Below are 25,827 nucleotides of genomic sequence, written 5' to 3' on the forward strand. Positions count from 1 at the left end.
AGAAGCCACGCAGTTGATAGGCAATGTTTACCGTAACTATATCAAGGACTACAGGGAAACAGAAAGTGACTAAAAGTCACTTTATTGGGCTATTGGTCTCCTGTGTTCTCTGTTTTTTTTTTCTAAGGTGATTCTTCACCTCACCCCCCCCCCTCCCCCACTTGGCAAAGATTACACATGTTTGGAAGGGAGGCGAGGGAGCAGGGAGAGACATATGAAATGGGGTGAGATGAGGTAAATGAGGGCACTGTAAGGGTTAATATTATGAAACTGTTTTAGGTTTACATACTATTGGTACTGATAATATATCCAACTTTTTGCAACTATCAAACTTTGATGGATTTGATCTTCTTTGAATACGTGTAACGGTTGTAGAATTATCTCCGTGGTCATCGCACAACATGTACGTTGACACTGCGGAAACCCTCCACAAGCGCTTGGATAAGGGAACCCAGCTTTGGTGCAAATGCACCTGTAGAGAGAAATTTCAAAAGGAACTGTGAAGTACAGAGGAACACTGTCTCTGCACAACCACAGATGTCAGATGGACATTGCACGGAGTGAAGCAATACAGGGAAAGATAGCCACTCGAGAGAGAGTGAGCACAGAGGCAGAATGTATGTATGTCCACCAATCTAGTCACCACCCGGCGACGATTGACATACAACAAGCGAAGACCAAAGTGAGAAAGCAATCGCAAGAATGGCGATTGCTAACAGAGATACAAGACTGAGTAAAGACAGATCATAGAATGAATAAAGACAGAACCAATTAGCAAACTGCAATCCAACACGAAGGAACTGACAGGACTAGCTAAACGCAGTCACCACACGTTAAGCGTAATAGCGACAAAGCGCGTTCAAGGCACGGTCACCGCGCGTTAAGCGCAACAGCGACAAAGCGTACCAACCCTAACTAACTATTGAATACAGAACAAAAAGACAAACAGATGGCGAGAACGCTTTGCTAATCGGTTGCCTAACACCAGACAACAGCAAGCGTTCACACCAGACAAAGGCTCTGGCCCACACTCCAGGAACATAGGTCAGAAGGATCCACCTCCTCTACCACTAGGGCGAATGCGATCCGAACAGACAGACAGATGGAGCAACCGCTGCTCTGGCTTACACTACAAAACAGAGTACCTAAGGATCCACCACCTCTACCGCTAGGGCGAATGCGATCCAAACCGACAGACACATGGAGCAACCAGTAGCAACCACTGCTCTGGCTTACACTCCCAGAGTACAGAAGGATCCACCGCCTCTACCGCTAGGGCGAATGCAATCCAAACAGACAGAGCGATTCACTATCAGCCACCGTTGGAGAAATTGCAACAGATAAGACAAGACAAAACTAGGCAATACAGATAATAAACAACCTGACTGTAACGATCGGTGAAGCACAGAGAGGATCTGATTACCGGTGATCTGCAGAATCACTGGGAATACAGATGTATACCAGATTATAAGTGATCTGCAGTATCACCGATAATCCGATATACTAGCTAACCTCTGTTCACCTGAGTAGAGTGTAGTGTTTGGTGTAACAGTAACACTTTGAGGACTAAGCCTCAGCGCAGTAAGGAGTACTACACGGATTCCTTCCGAAGACCTGGACTCTCCAAGACGGGAGGAGTCAGGCTGAGAGTAGGAAGGATTGTCTGAAAGTAACACTCTGAAGGAAGTGTCACTAACAGAACGGGGAACCGCCTCTAACAGTAAGGTCGGTTCTCGAGGTCGGACAAGCCAGGTCGTACACACACGGACAGATAAAGTACAGTATCAGGAGGCAAAGGCGGAGTCGAGGTACAGGCAGGGTTCGGCAACAGGGTATCAGATATATCGAGGTACAAGATCAGGAGGCAGAAGCAGAGTCTAAGGATGAGCCAGGGTTCGGCAACAGAGTATCGGAAATATCGAGGTACAAGATCAGAGTTCAGGAGGATAGTCAGGCAGGCAACAGGTCATAACAGATAATCACAATCAAACTAGTACTTTAGCTATCAACAGAAACTAGCTAAGTGTAGGATTACAGCTCCAGCTGGTCCCGGCACACTTGCGGATCTGACTAGGGGTCTGAGTGCTCCCACGTATGTGATCGCAACGCCAGACATCAGAGAAATGACCAGCCAGCAGTATATATACACAGGCCTCTCTCCAGCACCAACCTAAGTGCTGGACCAACGAGGAGTGGAGCCAGAGTCAGCTGACCAGCGTGGTCAGCTGACTCACTTCTGCCTGCCATATAATTCCTGCCTGAGTGCGCGCGCGCGCGTCACTCTAATGCTAGAGGGACTACGAGTCCCAGCCACAGCAGCCCCGCTCTGCGGAGTCTTTGCAGCGGGGACATGCGTGCTAACCGCCGCGTCCAACGCGGCGGTCTCTCCGCGCTCCGCTGAACCCTGCACAGAGACAGCCGCCTCACACTGAGAGGAGGCGGCTGCCTCTCCGTGTGCAACCACACTATGCGCGGAAAGAGCCGCCTGCCGCTGACTCATGGCGGCGGCTCTTCCGCGCTTCTTCACACTGACTGCACTAGAAGGAATGCTAAGTGCACTCCCAAGGAAAAACTACTCTAAGACCATATTTAGCAAACAATTAGCAGAGGGGCTGAAACTCAAGGTAAGTCCAGCAGAACCAAACGTTTATGGCCAGCAGGAAATTCTGGGAGGAAATGGCATTTATACTGCAAACCTTCAAGAGAGGCAGAGCTATCCATAACCAGATAAGTGAATGCAAATCCCTCACCAGAACAGAAAGTCTGAAACTTGTAGAGTGAAAACAGGTCTCCTTTCCAGGGACCTGCATCATACAGACCTGAAAAATGGTCAAAAAGCTGCCTGCCTGTGCAGACAGCAGAGCTGATCATTACAATATGGAATCATAGATTGCTGATTTATTTACCTGGAAGAATGCCACAATCTGGCAGATCTATACTCATTGGACGTATATCATGTGTGGTTTGTTTTGTTAACAAAATGATGATGTTGGTAATCTTATTTTTATTGTATATGTGGAATAATTGATTGTTATACTCTTTACCGCATTCATTGAAATATTAAAAAGAAAAAAAAATGTGTTTTTCTGTCAAAATCAGAAGTAGATTTTTGTGTTTTTTTTCACATGGCGTTCTATTCCAACAGTGCCGCTATCAGCTATAAACATTAGAATCTACAAAGGGGAGCACGAGATGTTGGCTGGGGACAGCATGTCACTCCAGTGCTCTACGCAAGGCACCGCTGTCTCAATCACATGGTTCCATAACAACAAGGAGATTGACCACATTCTATATGATGTCAAAGATGGAGGAAAATTGCTGCTCATGAACTCCATTCAGCCACATCATTCTGGGAGCTACCAGTGTAAGGCCACCAATGACTTTTCTTCTATCACAAGCAAAAACATAACAATCAATGTAATAGGTGAGAAAGTACAAAACTAATCTTTCTATTATTTTTGTTAATTGTATTTATAAAGCAAATATGGAGAGCAGAAAGCACTTGCACAAAATGCAGCAGGAGTGGATACTGCTACACTGGGCTTATCTGCAGCGTGCTCCAATGGTAGTCCACAATTTCAATCAGCAGAGAAGAAGGAGATGGGCACAGCTGCTAAAATACCCTTTATTGTGACTGGGTTGACACAAAAAAGCTTACAGCAGTGGGGGGGGGGAGGACAAGTCTGACAGCTGTTTTGCAGGGACTAGCCCTGCTTCATCAGAGGCGTAGTATTTATAAAGCACCTGGACAATAATTAGGGCAACAGACCATTATGAATAGGAGGGACAGACAGGTCATACAAGAAAAAGAGGAACAAAAAACATGTAATGTACATGCAAAAAGGGCGCCTGGAAATTTGGGCACCGAAAACATCGGCTAGTAGAATATCTGTAAATTTACCGGTATATTAATATTATGAAGTGCAAGTTACGGTAGTAAAATATGGGTAAATTATACTGATATTTTACTACAGCTAAACCTAACCCTATTCTCTATGCCCAACCTTAACCACTCTCCCCCTGCTGATGCTTAACCCCAGCTGTCACAGGGCCCCTAGTGAACGGACCGCAAAATGCCTTCCATTCGGTTTCAGCACACAGACCATGCAAGCTATGGTCGCAATCGGTGCACAGAAACTGCTGGAATTTTTGGCAGCAGACCGACTAGAAGGGAGCCTGTGAGTTACGGTAATTACAAATTACACACTATTTCAGGGTATAACTGCCACCACCTCTGTTACCATGGAACAGAGGAGCCCACTGACTAGCTGAGTCTAGACCTGCACATAAAAACGGTTAAACACACTCTATTCTGTCTAGCTAGCAACAATAGTAGCAACTCTTCAAAGACCAGGTTCAGTTTGTGCGGCTGAATAGCAGGGTAGCTGGATAAATAAAGGACGTTTAGCGTCATTTATTAAAACGCAATATAAATAATTAATATATACAGAAAATCGTTAAAATCAACAATTATAGAAACATTAATAGCACAGTATAAAAAATAAAAGGGAAGAAAAACGGATACTTAAAGTTCGTGGAAATATGTCCTTTCTGGGAAAACTTGTAAAATTCCTTTGTTTCAGTTCCAGAGTAAAGATGGCCGCTAACCACATGGTCCTCTGGCTAGCAGTAGGCTCTCGTGACGATGGGATTTGGAGGACTAAAGCCCGCCTGCTAGCAATGTGCTTTTGATTAAGCTGGTTTGGAGGTGTGGCAATGTCTGCCCCCTCTGAACTACAAACCAATCAAAGTTCATTCCCTCTGAGAGAGATTTAGGTTTAAACCTATAAAACACTGTAATTCAAAACCGATAAATGCCACATTGGCGCTGATAACAGATTAACATTCATCAGATGATGACAATTCCTATGACATCAGACTTGATTAGGGTCGAGGGTCCAGTTCTTGAGAAGTTTAATAACTTGGTTGTAGGGGCCCCTGGCCCCTCTAGACTGGTATCAAGAGATTCAGCACGACTCTACAAATCCAATGATACCACTCTCATAACTATCCTATTTACGGTATTCTGTAAATATGCAAAAAATCATATAACACATGCATCTGAATCTGCCCCTAGCGATGCCGCACTGCCTAGCTCGTCCAGGCCACCTGGGGAGCTAGCTTGCTGGCTTCCTTTCAGGCAGCCATATGGCTGAGCAATTGACACCTCTGTTAAGGCCCAGATTCCAGTCATATGCTAATTACAAATCACAGGCATCCTGTACCTTATGCTGAATACACACGTTGAGATTTCCCGTTCAATTCCCGGGATCGAACGGATCGAATCGATTATTTCCAACATGCTCGATTCGGATTTCGATCGTTTCTGCCGTCGATTTGCATGTTAAAGAGACACTTAAGCCAGAAAAAAAATGAGTTTTACTCACCTGGGGTTTCTACCAGCCCCCTGCAGCAGTCCTGTGCCCTCGCAGCCACTCACTAATCCTCTGGTCCCCCGCTGCCAGCTAGTTTTGTTTTTGCCGACAGGCCCGTCAGGACTGGCCATGCGTAGCTTTTTCCGCATTCCCGACTGCAATTAGCGCAATTGCGTTGCCGCATTACGAACGCATAGATATGCGGCAATGCGTATTTTTGTACGCGTTGCGGCCCGCAATAGCACTAATTACAGTCGGGAATGCGGAAAAAGCTACGCGTGGCCAGTCCTGATGGGCCTGCTGGCAAAAACGAAACTAGCTGGCAGCGGGGGACCAGAGGATTAGTGAGTGGCTGTGAGGGCACAGGACTGCTGCAGGGGGCTGGTAGAAACCCCAGGTGAGTAAAACTCATTTTTTTTTCTGGCTTACGGTTCACTTTAAGTATGCCAAATCGACGGCAGAAACGATCGAAATCCGAATCGAGCATGTTGGAAATAATCGATTTGATCCGTTCGATCCCAGGAATCAAACTGGAAATCTCAACGTGTGTATTCAGCATTAGGTTACTGAACTATTTCTCTGCTGAGAGGAGGAGAGATCCCAAGCTTGACTGCAGATAGCCACAGACAGCCAATTCAGATTCTATCTTAATCGCAATCGGTGCAGAAAATCGATTGCGATCGCATTTTTCCACGGGCGGTTCACGGACGCGGTCTGCAGCCACGCAACCGTCCGTGTCACCAGCCACCGCACCTCTAATGCCTAACCTTTACTACTCCCCTGATGATGCTTAAAAAGGATCAGTGAAAGTAACGTAATGAACAAAAGTGCCTAATTTTTACAATAATTATGTATAAATGATTAAGTCAGTGTTTGTCCATTGTAAAATATTTCTTCTCCCTGATTTACATTCTGACATTTATCACATGGTGCCATTTTTACTGCTGGCAGGTGATGTCAGTGGAAGGAGATGCTGCTTGCTTTTTTGGCAGTTGGAAACAGCTGTAAACGGCTGTTATTTCTCACAATGCAACAAGACTCCCACAGTGAGATGTCAGGACCTTGGTCCTGACATCACACTGTGGGAGAGGTTTCAACACAATGGGCATCATTCATAAAACTATGTTCGGTAAAAAAAAATCTGGGCAGGAAATACCGCATTTGGCATTTTAGATTTCTGTGTGGTAATTCATAAAAATGTTTACAGTTGCGATAGAAGTTCGGTATTTTCCCGAACTAAGGCTGGCGGTAACATGAGAAGCTACCTGAGTTGATACATTTTCTCCTGCAGAGACAGCGTTACAATAAAAGAGGCAGACCCAACTTCCCTTTAGATGTGCATTTTTCTTAAAACTGCCTCTGTTTGCCCTGAATCTGCGCTGAATCTGTCTATTAGTCTTTCTAAACAATCTATTTAAGTGCCACTGCTTAGAATAACTTCAAGAAATGTTACACATGCAGGCTTTCTGATGTGAAAAAAAAACATATGAAAACAGGTGCCCAAGAGGTTAAAAACACAGCCTGGGGTATTCTGGAAATCCTTTTTTGTTCTGCTCTCACCACTGCTGCCTGGGAGATCTGTCTCCATTAACTTAGCTGTTATAAGCACCCTTATCGCCTCTTCAAAGCAGGCGGCGCCGGTATTCTGCGTGCGTCCCAATACCGCCTGCTCTAAGCTTTATGAATTGACATTTACTGACGTGTTGAGGTAATAACCGCTCAAGGCGGTCACTTACCTCACTGCTTGGTAATTTGAGCTTTTCATGCGGTAACAGCTTTTATGAATTGACATTTTGCTAAGTGCTCTGTAAAGTCAGCTGTTTTCAGCATTACCGCATGCAGTAAATGCTTTATGCTTTTGGTCACGGTTTCTCTTTAACCCTAGACATCCCCCCTCTGATGCTTAACCCTATCTACCCCTCCTGCTGATACCTAACCCTAACTGCCCTCCCTACCAATGCCTAACACCACTCCCACCACTGCCTAACCTTAAACCCTCCCCCCTTCTAACTTTAACCACCCCCATGGATGCCTAACCTTAACCCCTCCCTGTTGCAGAAAAAAAAAACAAATATCCAGCGCCACAGAAAATGGTAAATATTGGGTACTCATTTCCAAAGCTCATGTCCTGTTTTTAATAACGTTTCTGAGCTTTTTCTAGAATTATCACCATGGTGATAAGGCATGCAGTATTCAAGAAACATTTTATGTCAGGCAAACCTTAAGTTAACTCTTCTGTCTTTTATGCTGGGTACACACAATGCGATTTTCCACTCAATCGATGGGATTATTTCTGACATTTTCAATCGGGTCTCAATCGATACATGCACACGCACACATCAGAAATAATCCATCGACCAGTCGATCGAGTGAGAAATCACATTGGCCTCAATTCTGGTAGGGTTATCAAACAAATTACCTCATGTGAGGTAATTTACCTCATGAGGTAATGACATTTAGCAATTCTGGTAGGTTTTAGTCATGTTTTACCTCATGAGGTAAATGATGAGGTAATTTACCAAAAATAGCTATTCTCATGAAAATTAGGGGGCATGTTAGCACATAATTTACCGATCAGTTTAAGACCTGCCTGTACCTGGAGGTAAAGTCAATTTGCATGCATTTTGCAGTTTTTAGTGGAGTTCCTATTGCTGTTTTAGTGTCGTTCCTATTCAGGCTGTGTAATAGAAAAGAACCGTGGAAATAAAACTCCAAATATTTACTGATTTTTATTTTTTATTTTTTTTAATAAGGGATGCCTATAATTATACTTTTCATAGGTTGCTACATAATCAAATACACCTTCCTCCCTAAAAAAAAAAAAAAAAAAATATTCCAAACTTATAGAAGACAAATCCAAATCCTAACTTATGGAAGACAATTAAAGGCTACTGTTATTTATTTACTGCATGCTTACCACTGGAATACCTCATGTTTTACCTCACTTTATGCATTTACCTCATGTTTTACCTCATGTTCGGAAATGGAGAAAAATCTTTCAGAATTGCTATATAAAGAGGTAAACGCCTCATGAGGTATTTTACCTACAAAAAAATATTGACCTCACATAGCTACCAGAATTGAGGCCATTGTGTGTATCCAGCATAAGTTAAGGAGAGATCTTTAAGGCCTCTTTCACAGTACGACGTTAAAGTTGCACGTTATAAAATATTTTATTGCAGAGTAACGCACAGCAATGCAAAGTCTGTGCGACATTTACAGTGCACACGTTGGGCTTGATTCACAAAGCGGTGCTAACCCAGTTAGAGACTTTAGGCGTGATAACCATTGCACCACGCTGGTGAAAAGCCAGTTTAGGCGTGATAAGTTTAGGCGTGATAAGTTTAGGTGTGATAAGTTTAGGTGTGATAAGTTTAGGCGTGATAAGTTTAGATAAGTGTAGATAGCGCGCAAAGTCCCGCATGCAAAGCAGCGCCATTAAACTCTATGCGAAGTGCACCAGACTTTGCTAGCGCAAAACTTTTGATCAGTTGTGCACTGCGGTGCTAACCCAGTTGGTGCTTAAACTTATCATGCCTAAACTTATCACACCTAAACTTATCACGCCTAACATTATCACACCTAAACTTATCACACCTAAACTTATCATGCCTAAACTGAGTTTAGGCATGATAAAGGGCTTTTCACCAGCGTGCTAACTGTTAGCACCGCTTTGTGAATCAGGCCCGTTGTGTTAGCGTGTAACGTGTAGCGTTATTAGAAGGTGCTGCATGCTGTGCATTTAGCAATGAATATGCTACGTTATGTGTGTTGCACATGCTCAGTAATGTTTTTTGTCCTTTTTTAAAATGTTCCGCATGCCCTGTTTTTGTTCCATAGTAAATAGGTTTTCTAACGTGCGACTTTAACGTCGCACTGTGAAAGTGTATATGCGTTGCGTTAGGGCCGCGTTGTGTGACCTTAGCGTCACATCAAGCGCAACGTCCTACTGTGAAAGTAGCCTAAAGTTAATGTTTCAATCCTTAAAATAACTACAGAATTCTAAAGTTAAAGATGGGATGTTAATTAACTGCATGTGAAAATAACTACAGAGGAGGTAACTAACTTAAAGAGACTCCGTAACAAAAATTGCATCCTGTTTTTTATCATCCTACATGTTCCAAAAGCTATTCTAATGTGTTCTGGCTTACTGCAGCACTTTCTACTATGACAGTCTCTGTAATAAATCAATGTATCTTTCCCCTGTCAGACTTGTCGGCCTGTGTCTGGAAGGCTGCCAAGTTCTTCAGTGTTGTGGTTCTGCTATGAACTCCCCCTTCCAGGCCCCTCTATGCACACTGCCTGTGTGTTATTTAGATAAGAGAGAAGAGAGAAGCTGCTCTAATCAGCTGGATAAATCGTCCTCTGAGCTGGCTGGGCTTTCACATACTGAGGAATTACAAACAAGGGCAAAGCTGTTTGCAAGAAGAAAAGAGCAGCCTGGAACTTCAGTGCATGGGGGAAAGAAACACACAAATGATCTCTTGAGATTCAAAAGGAATGCTGTATACAGCCTGCTTATGTATGGATGTATTTTCTATGTGTGGACATACTGTACATCAACCTACTTCCTGTTTTGGTGGCCATTTTGTTTGTTTACAAACAAACTTTTTAAAACTGTTTTTAACCACTTTTAATGCGGCGAGGAGCGGCGAAATTGTGACAGAGGGTAATAGGAGATGTCCCCTAACGCACTGGTATGTTTACTTTTGAGCGATTTTAACAATACAGATTCTCTTTAAGGACTGAAGTAATAAGATAAGATCTCACTGTGAAAACTTATCTCTACACCTTCATAAGGCAAGCTTCTTTAATGAATTAACACTTAACATACCAATCGATGTGTGGTGATAAGTTTTGTCTTGCCTTCTTATCACCAGCATAATCTTAGTAAATTGAGGTCAATCTCTTGATAAGGTTTTAAAGCATTAACACAATTATTGCAGGTAAATTGAACTTGAGTTTTGTTCTCATTTTAACATATATTTTTGTCTGTAAATTTGGGGGGTTAGTTTTGCAATGAATAGAGAGAGAAAAGAGTTCTATTCTTTAGTGGATAAAAAGTTGGGATAATAAACATTGCACCCTGCAAAAAGAGAACACAGAGAGAACAGGAGCCCAAATGGTGCAGTATGTCTCAGTACCAGAAGTATATAAAATATGCGGATGGATTATACTCACAAAGGTGGGTTGCAGAAGGGCAACCCAACCACTAGAAGCAGTTTGAGATGTATATCCTAGACTCCACTTGGGTGTCCAGATGGAGCTGGTGATGGCCGCACTCTTGGTAAAAAACAAACCTCAAATGACCTAAATTGGTCAAAGAGGGATGATCCCCCTCAGAAAGAAGGGTGAAGGCACAGGATAAAGGGGAAAGAGGCGCCCAGAGAAGATAAAATGCATTCAAAACAAATAAAATGAAAAAAAAAGTGAGGTGGATTACCTCAATGAAGAGAAATACACGTATTGATAGAATTATATTGCACCGGCAATGCATTTTGTGGGTGCATACCCACTTCCTCAGGCCAAATAGCCGTGCCTAATAGAGATGTCGCGAACGGTTCGCCTGCGAACGGTTCCAGGCGAACTTTGGGGGTTCGCATTCGCCTGCATCAGGCGAACTTTTGCGGAAGTTCGATTCGCCCCATAATGCTCTATTGAGCAAAACTTTGACCCTCCATATCACTGTCAGCAGACACATTATTGCCAAACACACTTCTCTCACTGCTGGAGGACCCGCCCACCCTCTCTCCTTCAAGCAAGGTCCTTTATACAATTTGACTCAGTTGTCTGCCTACACTATTTAGATATGGGACAGCTGCTACACACTCTGCTAGGGAGATTTTAATTAGCCTCTTGTGGGTTCCCTCCTCCTTCAGGGTCTCTTCTGCCAGGGAATTATACTATTTTAAAAACCAGTATACATCATACCATAGCTGGGAATCGAACCCAGATCTCACTGTGTGGTGGGCAAGTCACCCTAACCACTGTACTACTACAGTAGTAAGTGAAGCTGGCCTAAAAATTACCATTTATACTCAATGCAATAGAAACATTAGGTTACTTAAAGGAGAACTGTAGTGAGAGGTATATGGAGGCTGCCATATTGATTTCCTTTTAAGCTATACCAGTTGCCTGGCAGCCCTGCTGATCTATTTGGCTGCAGTAGTGTGAATCACACCAGAAACAAGCATGCAGCTAATCTTGTCAGATCTTACAAAAATGTCAAACACCAGATCTGTTGCATGCTTGTTCAGGGTCTAGGGCTAAAAGTATTGGAGGCAGAGGATCTGCAGGATAGCCAGGTAACTGGTATTGCTTAAAAGGAAATCAATATGGTAGCCTCCATATACCTTTCACTACAGTTCTCCTTTAAAGGGAACCTTAACTGAGAGTGATATGGATGTTTCCTGTAAACAATACCAGTTGCCTGGCAGTCCAGCTGATCTTTGTGACTGCAATAGTGGCTGAATCACACCCTGAAACAAGCATGCAGCTAATCCAGTCTGACTTCAGTCAGAGCACCTGATCTGCATGCTTGTTCAGGGGCTGTGGCTAAAAGTATTAGAGACACAGGGTCAGCAGGCGATTCAGGCAACTGGTATTATTTTAAAAGGAAAAATCCATATCCTTCTCCGTTTAGGTTCCCTTTAAGGATTTGTAGCATAAAAGCCAACTCACATTGGCTGTGATTTGAACCTGGGTCTCACTGTGTGGTGGAAATGCACCCTAACCACTGTACCAACTGAAGCTGGCCTAAAATTTACCATTTATGCTCAATACTAGAGAAAAAGTAGACAAGACAAATAACATTTATATCACACTTTTCTCCTGGCGGACTCAAATCACCAGAGCTGCAGCCACTAGGGCATGCTCTATAGGCAGTAGCAGTGTTAGGAAGAGAGAGAGATATGAATCTACCTGGCTATCTGGGGTTCTCTTTGGACAACTGTTGAACACAAAAGAGAAGGCCATGTCTGGCTACATATCTGTAAGCAGTGGCTGCATGGTGTAATGGATAAGGGCTCTGCCTCTGACACAGGAGACCAGAGTTCAAATCTCAGCTCTGTCTGTACAGTAAGCCAGCACCTATTCAGTAGGAGACCTTAGGCAAGTCTTCCTAACACTGCTATCTTGTCTAATTTTTCTCTTGACAACTGTTGAACACGAAAGACAAGGCCATGTCTGGCTACATATCTGTAAGCAGTGGCTGCATGGTGTAATGGTCAAGGGCTCTGCCTCTGACACAGGAGACCAGAGTTCAAATCTCAGCTCTGTCTGTACAGTAAGCCAGCACCTATTCAGTAGGAGACCTTAGGCAAGTCTTCCTAACACTGCTACTGCCTATAGAGTATGCCCTAGTGGCTGCAGCTCTGGTGCTTTGAGTCCGCCAGGAGAAAAGTGTGATATAAATGTTATTTGTCTTGTCTACTTTTTCTCTTGTATTGAGCATAAATGGTAAATGTTAGGCCAGCTTCAGTTGGTACAGTGGTTAGGGTGCATGCCCACCACACAGTGAGACCCAGGTTCAAATCCCAGCCAATGTGAGTTGGCTTTTATGCTACAAATCCTTAAAGGGAACCTAAACGGAGAAGGATATGGATTTTTCCTTTTAAAATAATACCAGTTGCCTGAATCGCCTGCTGATCCTGTGTCTCTAATACTTTTAGCCACAGCCCCTGAATAAGCATGCAGATCAGGTGCTCTGACTGAAGTCAGACTGGATTAGCTAGCTGCATGCTTGTTTCAGGGTGTGATTCAGCCACTATTGCAGTCACAAAGATCAGCTGGACTGCCAGGCAACTAGTATTGTTTACAGGAAACATCCATATCACTCTCAGTTAAGGTTCCCTGTAAGCAACCTGTTTCTATTGCATTGAGCATAAATGGTATTTTTTAGGCCAGCTTCAGTTGGTACAGTGGTTAAGGTGCATGCCCACCACACATTGAGACCCAGGTTCAAATCCCAGCCAATGTGAGTTGGCTTTTATGCTACAAATCCTTAAAGGGAACCTAAACGGAGAAGGATTTGGATTTTTCCTTTTAAGATAATACCAGTTGCCTGAATCGCCTGCTGATCCTGTGTTTCTAATACTTTTAGCCACAGCCCCTGATCAAGCATGCAGATCAGGTGCTCTGACTGAAGTCAGACTGGATTAGCTGCATGCTTGTTTCAGGGTGTGATTCAGCCACTATTGCAGTCACAAAGATCAGCTGGACTGCCAGGCAACTTGTATTGTTTACAGGAAACATCCATATCACTCTCAGTTAAGGTTCCCTTTAAAGGAGAACTGTAGTGAAAGGTATATGGAGGCTACCATATTGATTTCCTTTTAAGCAATACCAGTTACCTGGCTATCCTGCAGATCCTCTGCCTCCAATACTTTTAGCCCTAGACCCTGAACAAGCATGCAGCAGATCTGGTGTTTGACATTTTTGTAAGATCTGACAAGATTAGCTGCATGCTTGTTTCTGGTGTGATTCACACTACTGCAGCCAAATAGATCAGCAGGGCTGCCAGGCAACTGGTATAGCTTAAAAGTAAATCAATATGGCAGCCTCCATATACCTCTCACTACAGTTCTCCTTTAAGTAACCTAATGTTTCTATTGCATTGAGCATAAATGGTAATTTTTAGGCCAGCTTCACTTACTACTGTAGTGGTACAGTGGTTAGGGTGACTTGCCCACCACACAGTGAGATCTGGGTTCGATTCCCAGCTATGGTATGATGTATACTGGTTTTTAAAATAGTATAATTCCCTGGCAGAAGAGACCCTCCTCCCTCTGGTAGGAGGAAGAAGGGAATAGGTAGAAGGGTAGGAGGTAGGAGGTAGGAGGGAGGTGGGAGGAAGCCCACAAGAGGCTAATTAAAATCTCCCTAGCAGAGTGTGTAGCAGCTGTCCCATAATTAATTAGTGTAGGCAGAATAAGGACTTAGCTTGGAGGAGGGAGGATCTTCCAGCAGTGATGTGTATTTCACTCAATCAGGTGTGCCTCCAGGTATTAGAGCTCTTGAAACATGTTTTCTATCATTTTTCCAGCTGATAGAATTTTTTTAAATTTTCAAAGTTCGCCTCCCCATTGAAGTCTATTGCGGTTCGCGAACTTTTTCGCGAACCGAACCTTTCGCGGAGGTTCGCGAACCGAAAATCGGAGGTTCACGACATCTCTAGTGCCTAATAATGCTTGTAGCCACAAATAAAGCGCCTTATCTTCCCTGGGCACCTCTCTCCCCTTTATCCTATTCTTTAGTTTAGTGGATCAATGAGACAAAGAGTCTCTTGGGCTGGTTTTATTATTTCAAGCAAATTATTGGTACATTTGCCTTGCCCAAAAATATTCATCAGTGGATTGCTGGGATAAGGATTGGCTACCTTAAAAAAAGTAATCACAGGGACAATGGTAGCCCAATAGTATAGTATTTTCAGAGCATATAGAGCACAATGTAATAAAGTAGAGTGATATTTGGTAGGCCTGGTAGTGTTGGGCGAACAGTGTTCGCCACTGTTCGGGTTCTGCAGAACATCACCCTGTTCGGGTGATGTTCGAGTTCGGCCGAACACCTGACGGTGCTCGGCCAAACCGTTCGGCCATATGGCCGAACTAAGAGCGCATGGCCGAACGTTCCCCGAACGTTCGGCTAGCGCTGTGATTGGCCGAACGGGTCACGTGGTTCGGACCCGAACGCGCTCTGATTGGCCGAACTGTCACGTGGTTCGGGTAAATAAATACCCGAACCACGTCATATCTCCGCCATTTGTCTGTGGGTTTAGCTTTGGGTAGGCAGGCAGGGTAGTTCGCGCTCCAGCCACGCTAGCCAGGGTCCCCCCCAGTCATTGTGTGTCGCTGCTGGGAACAGTAGTACACCGCTCGTTCAGCCACACTATATAGCATTCTGTGTACTGTTCTGTGTCTGCTGGGAACAGTAGTACACCGCTCGTTCAGCCACACTATATAGCATTCTGTGTACTGTTCTGTGTCTGCTGGGAACAGTAGTACACCGCTCGTTCAGCCACACTATATAGCATTCTGTGTACTGTTCTGTGTCTGCTGGGAACAGTGGTACACCGCTCGTTCAGCCACACTATATAGCATTCTGTGTACTGTTCTGTGTCTGCTGGGAACAGTAGTACACCGCTCGTTCAGCCACACTATATAGCATTCTGTGTACTGTTCTGTGTCTGCTGGGAACAGTGGTACACCGCTCGTTCAGCCACACTATATAGCATTCTGTGTACTGTTCTGTGTCTGCTGGGAACAGTGGTACACCGCTCGTTCAGCCACACTATATAGCATTCTGTGTACTGTTCTGTGTCTGCTGGGAACAGTAGTACACCGCTCGTTCAGCCACACTATATAGCATTCTGTGTACTGTTCTGTGTCTGCTGGGAACAGTGGTACACCGCTCGTTCAGCCACACTATATAGCATTCTGTGTACTGTTCTGTGTCTGCTGGGAACAGTGGTACACCGCTCGTTCAGCCACACTATATAGCATTCTGTGTACTGTTCTGTGTCTGCTGGGAACAGTAGTACACCGCTCGTTCAGCCAGACTATATACCATTGTTTACTGACACTATATAGCAGACTATATAGCATTGTGTGTACACCGCTCAGCCAGACTATATACCATTGTTTACTGACACTCTGTGTACACCGCTCAGCCAGACTATATACCATTGTTTACTGCCACTCTGATTCTGCTGGGAACAGTAGTACACCGCTCGCTCAGCCAGACTATATACCATTGTTTACTGACACTATATAGCAGACTATATAGCATTGTGTGTACACCGCTCAGCCAGACTATATACCATTGTTTACTGACACTCTGTGTACACCGCTCAGCCAGACTATATACCATTGTTTACTGCCACTCTGATTCTGCTGGGAACAGTAGTACACCGCTCACCCGCCACTGTATAGCATTGTGCTCTGTGTCACTGCTGACAATAGTGGTACACCGCTCACCCACCACTGTATAGCATTTCTGTACTGCCACTGTACTGCTGCCAGTCAGCGTGTACTTTAAGTGAAATGAGGAAGAAATCCGGTGAAAGAGGGAGGGGCAAGGGAAGAGGTGTTTCCCCTGACGGTTCACGTACAGGCCACAGGGGAGCACCCAAGAAAACCCACTCAATACTGCCCATGTTGTCCAGGACAACAACCCTCACAGATCCAAAAGAACAGGACCAGATAATTACTTGGATGACCTCTCAAGCGTCCAGCAGTGGGTTAAGCAGCACCAGCACATCACGCACGAGGTCCGAGTCCTCAGCCAGTTAAAGTCTGGGCTTTCTTTGAAGACTGCACTGAGGATGTTACCATGGCGATTTGCAAGGTGTGCAAGACCCGCCTGAGCAGGGGGAAAAGTATTAACAACCTCTCCACCACCAGCATGAGCCGCCACATTCTATCCAAACATCCCACTCTGTGGGCAAACGCGGCAGGACAGGGTACCACCGTACCACCAGCAACACTGCCTCCCTTGGGTTCACCAGACTCACCACCAGACCCGCCTCAGCAGCAGCAGTAGCCCAGCCATTGCGTGGTTCACAACATTCACAAACATCAGACGATGCTGACACTGTCACTTTCCGGACTAGTGCTCTTGAGGTCTCCCAGTGTTCATCAAACACAACAACCAACAGCCCTTCGGTGTGCAGTGCTACGGTTGAGTTGTCTGTCTCTGAGATGTTTGAGCACAAGAGGAAATTGCCAGCAAATGACCCGCGGGCCGTGGCAGTAACAGCCAGCCAGCATAGCCAAGCTTCTGGCCTGCGAAATGCTGCCATATCGAGTGGTGGAGACAAACAGCTTCAAGGGCATGATGTCAGTGGCCATCCCACGTTACGTGGTTCCCAGCCGCTACCACTTTGCGCGCTCTGCAGTGCCTGAGTTGCATGAGCACGTGGTCAGCTAAATAACCCGAAGCTTGAAGAATGCCGTTGCCTGCAAGGTTCACCTCACCACTGACACCTGGACAAGTGCGTTCGGCCAGGGTCGATACATCTCCCTTACCGCGCACTGGGTGAACCTTGTGGAGCCTGGCAGTGATTCCTCACCTGCTACGGCGCGGGTGTTGCCCACGCCGCAAACAGCTGCACCGCCGTCCCTCCCACTGGATAACAACAGCAGCACCTACCTCTCTGACTCCTTCTCCTCCAACGCATCTCAAAGCTGTACCTCATCCGGAAACGCTAACCCAGCACCAGCAGCAGTAGGATCGTGGAAGCAGTGCAGCACAGCTGTTGGCATGCGTCAGCAAGCGTTGCTGAAGCTGATCTGCCTTGGGGATAAGCAGCACACAGGGGAGGAAATTTGGAGGGGAATAAAGGAACAGACGGATTTGTGGCTGGCACCGCTGGACCTGAAACCGGGCATGAAGCTAGACACCTGGCACGAACTGGCAATGTACGCAATAGAGGTGCTGGCTTGCCCGGCAGCCAGCGTTATGTCGGAACGCTGTTTCAGTGCTGCCGGAGGCATCATCACAGATCGGCGTATCCGCCTCTCCACAGAAAATGCAGACCGTCTGACTCAAATTAAAATGAATCAATCCTGGATTGGAAACGACTACGCAACACTCCTGGACCCCAACCAAGTAACATGACCGATGAACATCTGGGATGGTTTAGCGTTTCCGGTCCCTGTTTATTGAACCTCTCATCTGTATTACATTTATGACTGCATGGCGGCAAAAAGCATTGCTGCTATATCCGCACGCTTTTTGTCCTCATGCAAGGCCTGGGTTGTTGTGTCTCACAAAGCGTGGCCTTCTCCTCCTGCGCCTCCTCCTGTCCCATCACGTGTGCTGCTGCTGCTGCTGCTGCTGCTGGGTTACCGTTGCCGGTCCCTGTTTATGGAACCTCTTATCTTTATTACATTTATGACTACATGGCGGTACAAAGCATGCTATCCGCACGCTTTTTGTCCTCATGCAAGGCCTGGGTTGTTGTGTCTCACAAAGCGTGGCCTTCTCCTCCTGCGCCTCCTCCTGTTCCATCACGTGTGCTGCTGCTGCTGCTGCTGCTGGGTTAGCGTTGCCGCGTGGTCCCTGTTTATTGAACCTCTTATCTTTATTACATTTATGACTACATGGCGGTACAAAGCATGCTCTCCGCACGCTTTTTGTCCTCATGCAAGGCCTGGGTTGTTGTGTCTCACAAAGCGTGGCCTTCTCCTCCTGCGCCTCCTCCTGTTCCATCACGTGTGCTGCTGCTGGGTTAGCGTTGCCGCGTGGTCCCTGTTTATTGAACCACTTATCTTTATTACATTTATGACTGCATGGTGGTACAAAGCATGCTATCCGCACGCTTCTTGTCCTCATGCAAGGCCTGGGTTGTTGTGTCTCAAAGCGTGGCCTTCTCCTCCTGCGCCACCCTCCTCCTGTTCCATCACGTGTGCTGCTGCTGGGTTAGCATTACCGGTCCCTTTTCCTGGAACCTCTTATATGTATTACATTTATGACTGCATGCCGACAAAAAGCATGTTACCTGTGCAAAGAAAACAGACATTTCCCGCATTTAAAAGACAGTTTTCCCTTTGAAACTTTAAAATCGATTTTCTCAAAAACTATAAGCTCTTTTTGCTAAATTTTTTTTTCCTCTTGTACCCACTCCCAAGGTGCACATACCCTGTAAATTTGGGGTATGTAGCATGTAAGGAGGCTTTACAAACCACAAAAGTTCGGGTCCCCATTGACTTCCATTATGTTCGGAGTTCGGGTCGAACACCCGAACATCGCGGACATGTTCGGCCTGTTCGGCCCGAACCCGAACATCTAGATGTTCGCCCAACACTAAGGCCTGGTACAAGTTGGTACAAGGAGCTCAGTGTAGCAGCTTTGGTTAAAAAAACTTTAATACCACTAGGTGAATGCCAGGCAGTTAGTACCTTCTGAGAAATCACGATGATGAAATATCTCCAGAAGTTCAAGGGAGGGAAGTGTCACCCAGATAGTGATAACATTTCATTAAAATCAATAAAATGAAATAGAGCAACATTCCATGGGTCTAAGCCCACATCCTCAGACCAAGTCAAGGCCTGAGGAAAGCTTTTTGCCCTTTCCCGACACTTGATTTACTGAGGAAGTGGGCTTAGATGCACAAAACGAGTTGCCAGTGCATAATAAAATGTATTGTTTCCATGAATTTGTTTTCATTTGAGGTAAGCCACCTCAACTCTTTTTTTATTTTATTGATTTTAACGAAATTTTATCACTGCCCGCCTCTTCCCTCCCTTGCGCATCTACATCCTCCTTTTAAGAGGTGTTCTGGTCGGCCCCTTGTGGTATCACGATGCAGTGGACCATCTAGCCTAATTTTACTAGAGTGGGACCTTCATTCAGCCTGCTGGATACACGAGTGGAGTTGGGTTTGTTGATCTCCACCTGCCTACAGTGGTTGGTTGCCCTTCTGCAACCTCCTTTGGGAGTATCCTATTCCACCACCTACATCTTTCTCTCAGTATTTTGTGACATACTGCACCATTGGAGCTCCCGTTGTTGTGTGTTTTTTGTGTCTTCAGGGTGCTCTTTGATCAGCTCTAACCCCCATATTTCCAGAAGTTGGGAAGGGTGTGGCTGAAAGTTAACTTTAAATCTGAGGTTGCCATGTATCTATAGTGCGGGCAGTTTGTTTCCAAGGACTTTTGTGTTGTGGTCTTTGGCCCATAGTAGACCCTCCCATTTGAGTGAGCAGAGCAGTGTTTGTGCATAGATTTGGGATAGGCCAGGGGAGCTAGCTATGCTGCATTATAGTTTTTTTTTTTCTATATTTGGTACAGAGAGTCTGCCCATTTTGCCTAAATATATGTAAGGCTTGGTGGTGTATTCTCCACAGTCAGCATGCAACGCATGAGCTGGCGTGGAGGAGGTACACACACTAGCACCAGGAAACAGGCTATCCCTAGTATAGTGGAGGGGAGGACTGACTCCAATAGGAGATTGTGGCGCACAGAGCCGGTGCAGATCTGACAGCCACAAACAATGCTTTCGTTATAACGTCTCAGCGCAAAGTAGCGCTGAGCGCATAAACCAGAACTGAGGAGATCAGGACAGGTAGACAGAATGAACGCTTGCTAGCTAGCGGCTACTTAGCGACAGCAAGCGTCCAAAACCAGACAGACTGGAATGAGGCAGCCAATGCGATGCGGCGATGGCGTGCCTCACAAAGACAGGACAGGACAGTCAGAAAATAGCAGGATTAAGATAGATGAACGTAACACAGATAAATATACAATAAGTATGTTTTCCTAGCGTATTACAATTACAGCTATCAATGAAACTATTTGTAACTTCTGACTAACATATGTATATATCGGCAATGAACCGATATATGACATAAGCAGGAACGCTGACTAGGACTGGAGTAATACAGGGGACAGGACTCAGAAGGATTCGCTATCTCTTCGCAGAGATGAACGCAATCCACAAACGGTAACAGAACAGGATTCAGAAGGATTCGTTATCTCTTCGCAGAGATGAACGCAATCCACAAACAGAACCAGGAGCAGGGTAACTACCTCAGCACGGGTGGTCACGGTACGCGCAACCTACCAAAACGTGCTGGAAAGCTGACTAACTGCACACAGGATATAAACAGTTCGTGTACGTATACATCAGCGACACTGATGTATTAACGTAACACAAATACAAGGAAAATAATAAACGTGCTGGTATGCATATATATTGGCAATGAACCAATATATAATGCAAAGACCAGCAAAGTATCTTTATAACAAGAAACACGATCGGGGGCTAAAGCGACAGCAAGACAGGCTTAGTGTAACGATCCGCTCGGCTGCCTGCGCAGGCAGGCAGCCTTTTGATCATTATTCAGGTCTGCATGCTGCAGGACTCTGGAAAGAAGGCCTTCTGTCAGTTTTGCAGCTTGTGCTTGCTGAGGAATTTGCATACGTTGTCATGCAAATTGCCTGGCCACATTCATTGGAGGCGTGTACTATAAGTACTATGTGTGTCCCACAATGCTTCGCTGCTCATAGAGGTTTGTTCCTGCTGGACTCACCTGGAGTGTCAGCCACTGCTATCTTAGTATAGTTAATTCTTGGGGAGTGCTCCTTGCATTCCTAGTTAGTGCAGTCAGTTTGTGTATAATTTGTACTGCCTATTCTGTCTTGTCTTGTCTGTCGCGATTGCGCTGTCACCAGCGGCGGTTGATAGCGAATCGCTCTGTCTTGTTTGGATCTCACTAGCCTCTAGCGGTAGCGGCTGTGGATCCTTCTGATCTGAGTTCCTGGAGTGTAAGCTGGAGCAGCGGTTGCTACCGGCTACCTCATCTGATCTGTCTTGTTTAGATCGCACTAGCCGCTAGCGTTAGCGGCTGTGGATCTTTCTGATCTGTGTTCCTGCTTGGATCACACTTGCTCTGGCGGAAGAGCGGTGGATCCTTTCTGCCTAGTTCCTGTTTCTCGTTTGTCTGTCTTGTCTGATACGGGCGCTTGCTGTAGGCTCGGTGAGGTAACCGTTAAGCAAGCGTTCACGTTCTTTGTTTCGTGTTTGTCTGTTGATGGTTAGTTAGGCGTGCTTGTCTCTATTGTGCTTATCACGTGGAGACCGCGCATAACCGCGTGCACTGTTGCGAATGAGTGCGGTGTTCGCGGTTAGCTAGCGTTTATTATTTTCCGTATATTCTCATTGTATTATTTGCTGTGCCTTTGCTAACCTCGTATTCTGTTCTGATCTGCCTTGTGTCACGTCTGGCGATCGCACCTCTCGCGATCGCGTTCCTATTTCATATCTGCTGTTGTGTATGCGCGGTCGCGGGGTGGCGACTAGATTGGCGCACACACATACAATCTGTCCCTTTGCTCGTTCTCATTCGCAATCGCCTCTCTTGCGATTGCGTTCTGCGCTTCGTACAAATTCCTGTCTGGCATTTGTGGAGGTACAGAGGATTGGTTCCTCTGCACTCCCCAGCGCCATCTGCCGACAGGAATTTTCCCTCTACTGGTGCTTGCACCAAAAGCTGGGTTCTAGTATCTTGACACGCTTGTGGAGGACCTCCGCAGTGTCAGCGCACATCTTTGTGCGCTGAACACGGAGATATCCCACAATCGTTACACTTAGGCTGAAGCTATGAAAACCCAAGGAAACCCTGCAGGAAGCAGATCTTTATACTGAGGTCATCCAATGGGAGCAGACATGCAGATTCCCACACAGGTGAATGATAATCAGTCACAAGCTGACAGCAGGGAAAGACAGACAAAGCTATGCAGCCTGCATGGAAATAGATCAGAACTGCCTGAGCTGCAGCACTACTACTTCCAGTAATAGCTGCTGCAGCAGCGATCATTACAGTACCCCCGCCTTTAAAAGCGGATTCCAGACGCTTTTCAAAACCGAAATTCCCAACAAAACAGTCTGACTGATAATTCATGATGACCGGGACAGCCCGGCAAGACCGAATTCCAGAATCAGTCCCCACAAGACTGGACCCATCAGAACCAGAACCTACAGAACCATGCCCATCAGTACTACAAGCCCCAGTGTGACACCCATCAGAACCATGATTTCCAGAAGAAAGCCCTCCGAAATTCCCTGAGCGATACCCACCGCCTTCCAGGAACCGTTCAGAAACGCCAAAGCCTTTGCAATGCCCACCGATACTGTCTTTACCAACACAAAACCCACTGTTGAACCAGTCCAAGGCACCAGGACAAGTTTTCTCAGAGACCTCCCAGAACACCTTGAAGCTCCAAAGAGATCCCCATAGGTCAGAATGCCCCTTAGGCTCACATGGAGAACTATCAAGAACCCCTATGGAACCTAGGGCAATTCCCGAGTCAGGGCCACAAGGACAAACATCAATATCAGGGCTTTCAGGGACCAGAACCATCTCTGGGCATGCAGGCAGACTGGCAACATCAGAACGTGTTCCCACTAAGGAAGCATCAGAGCACGCTAACACCTTAGACACACTTGGGCATTCTGGCACACAAAGAACATCTGGGCACACTGGCACAAGAGAAACCTCTGGGCATGTCAAGGAACTGTGAGCCTCAGGGTCAGCCAAGACAGGACCAAAACCAGGACTGGCCAAAAAAAATCATCATGACTAAACTTCGCAACTACTGGACTTTTACACGAGAATGCTGGATCAGACTTAGATGTCGCTGATTCCAGCAAAGTCAGTAACAAATCAGATTCAGGGGCACTAACAAGACAGGACAAATCTTCTGATGTATGCACTGAACCAGATAGGGACTCCACAACTACCTCTGGACTGGACAGAGACTCATTTAATACACTGGATTGGAGCTCATGAGGCGCTGCAGAACAAGTCAGTATTGCAGCAGCCCCCACTGGACTAGGCAAAACTAAGGAATTCCCTGGACAGGAAGGGGACTCTGGAACCTCTGCCACAGCGGCCAGAGAACCAGAATCTTTCAGGATACAGGGCTGGGTTTCAGGAACACTCATCAGACCGGACTGAAATTCTGAGATTTCTATTATTTTGACCAGAGAATCAGAATTATCCATGTTACAGGGCAAGACTTTTGAAACATTCAGAGGACAGGGCTGGAGTTCCTCGGCTGTTACAACACTGGAGAGGGACTCAACATTGGTTAAATCAGACTGTGTACAGGGCAAGGTATCTAACACAATTGCTGACGAGGACAATATTTCAATGGCTTCTGCTTTGCTGGGCAGAAATTCACCAAGTTTTATTAGAGCAGACTGTAATTCCAAAACAGCTGCTAGACAAGTGAATATTACTGCAACACCAACTGAGATAAGCAGTGCCTCAGACCCTTCTGCTAGAGGGTTTGAAATATCCAAAGTACTGGGTGAAGCATAAGACTCTGCGACCACAGCTTCACTGGACAGGATCACTGAACAGTCCATATTGCAGGGCAAAACCATGGAAGCACCTGCTGGACAGCATAATGACTCTGTGACCTGAGTTTCATTGGAGAGATCTACTGCACAATTCATGGTACAGGGCAAATTTATTGGAAAATTTTCTGAACAAGGTAATAATTCTGCGATTTCAGGTTCACATAGCAGATGCTCTGAGCTATTCACGAAACTAGAGCGAGGTGTAGAAACAGGAAGATCAAGACACAATGTTTGCGCATCTGAATCACCATTCATTTGTAAAATTGGAAAATTCAGATGCTGGGGTTCTGAGTTTACTAGACAGGATTGCTGGGACTCGGAAACTGATGTAGTGCATCTATTGGCATCTGCTGGATCAGACAGGAGTTGAACTTTATTAACACAGGTAATTTCTGCAGAAGTGTTTGCAGAGACAGGCAAGATTTTTCTGGTGTCTGTTTCACTAAACAAAGAGTCATGAGTACTGGCTAGGCTGGACTCGGAAGTCAGCAGGACCTCTGGATTCTCTGCTGAGAAATTTGCGCAGGGCAAGGTTAAGAATGTATCAGTGGCTTCTGTTTTACTGGGAAGTAACACTGAGTTATCCATGGTACAGGGTGGAATTGCAGGAACTTCAATTTCACACAAAAAGAGCTCCGAATCACCTGCTGAATCAGCCAAAGGTACTGAAGCAGGCGGGTCAGAACGCCAAATTTGCTAATTCGGAGTCACATAAAAATCATCCAAAATCAGTTCCCACACATCAATCAAAGGAGCCACACAGTCATACCTACACACACCAGCCTCTATTAGGTTATAGGCTGACTTAATGCATGCGTTCAATACCATTTCACTTTTTGCACTGTAAAATTGACAAAATGAACTTGAATCATTCTTCCATTCACAGACCAGGGCTTCCATCTCTCCACCCTCTCGAATGGAGGATCCCATGCATACTTAACAGCGAAACATTTAGGCTGATCACAGTCTGCAGATATGATTGTGGCAGGCACATGTATAGGGTTAATTAGCAGGTGATTGGCAGATTCCTTATTCTTAAGAATCTCCAATACCTGTAGCAAGTGTTGAACTGTAGTGTATGCAAACTTCCCTTGGTTCACAAATAAGTTGATTTGTTCAATACTCTGTAATATCTCATCATAATCATACTCAGATAATTCTTTTAAACAAAAATCTTTATTTTCCCTAGCCAGGGAGGAAAGTTCATTAGTAGTTTCATAAGTCCATTTAACTCCCCTGAAAGACAATTGCATTTCATTATCTGTTAATGGCAGAATCTCATTATAGGTCTCAGTCGCTAAGGATAACGATTCTGCAGATTGGACACGTTTCTTAGAACGTTTGCGTTTTGCCTTTGACCTTGCTGGTGATTTATTCAAAGCTGCAGGAAAATTATCAGTAACACTTTCTGCTTGCTGCTCATTCTTGCAAGCAATTGAAGGAGCAGCTGATTGGCCTGCTGCCAGGAGTTCATTAAGAGGAAAAGGCAATGGATCTATGCGCAACCAGTTATGGATCAAAAACGCTAGAAATTCCAGCGGTCTATCTTTCAAATCGGAATGATTGAGAACATCAAATGCCCACTGGA

At 45.4% G+C, this 25,827-nt stretch overlaps 1 protein-coding gene across 7 annotated transcripts in view; it reads left to right on the forward strand.

Annotated features, from left to right (window-relative positions):
• The window catches only part of LOC137532040 (Fc receptor-like protein 5), a 353,036-nt gene that overhangs the window by 308,463 nt on the left and 18,746 nt on the right, over positions 1-25,827 (forward strand). For 5 of the 7 annotated variants that reach the window (XM_068252142.1, XM_068252143.1, XM_068252146.1 and 2 more), the window contains one exon: positions 3,146-3,424. The exons of the other annotated variants lie outside the window; for them this stretch is intronic. In XM_068252142.1, coding sequence (XP_068108243.1) covers positions 3,146-3,424 — 279 coding nt within the window. The remainder of the gene's footprint in view (positions 1-3,145; positions 3,425-25,827) is intronic. 7 annotated transcript variants of the gene reach the window in all.

Source organism: Hyperolius riggenbachi, chromosome 9 (genome assembly GCF_040937935.1).
Source record: "Hyperolius riggenbachi isolate aHypRig1 chromosome 9, aHypRig1.pri, whole genome shotgun sequence".
NCBI lineage: Eukaryota > Metazoa > Chordata > Amphibia > Anura > Hyperoliidae > Hyperolius > Hyperolius riggenbachi.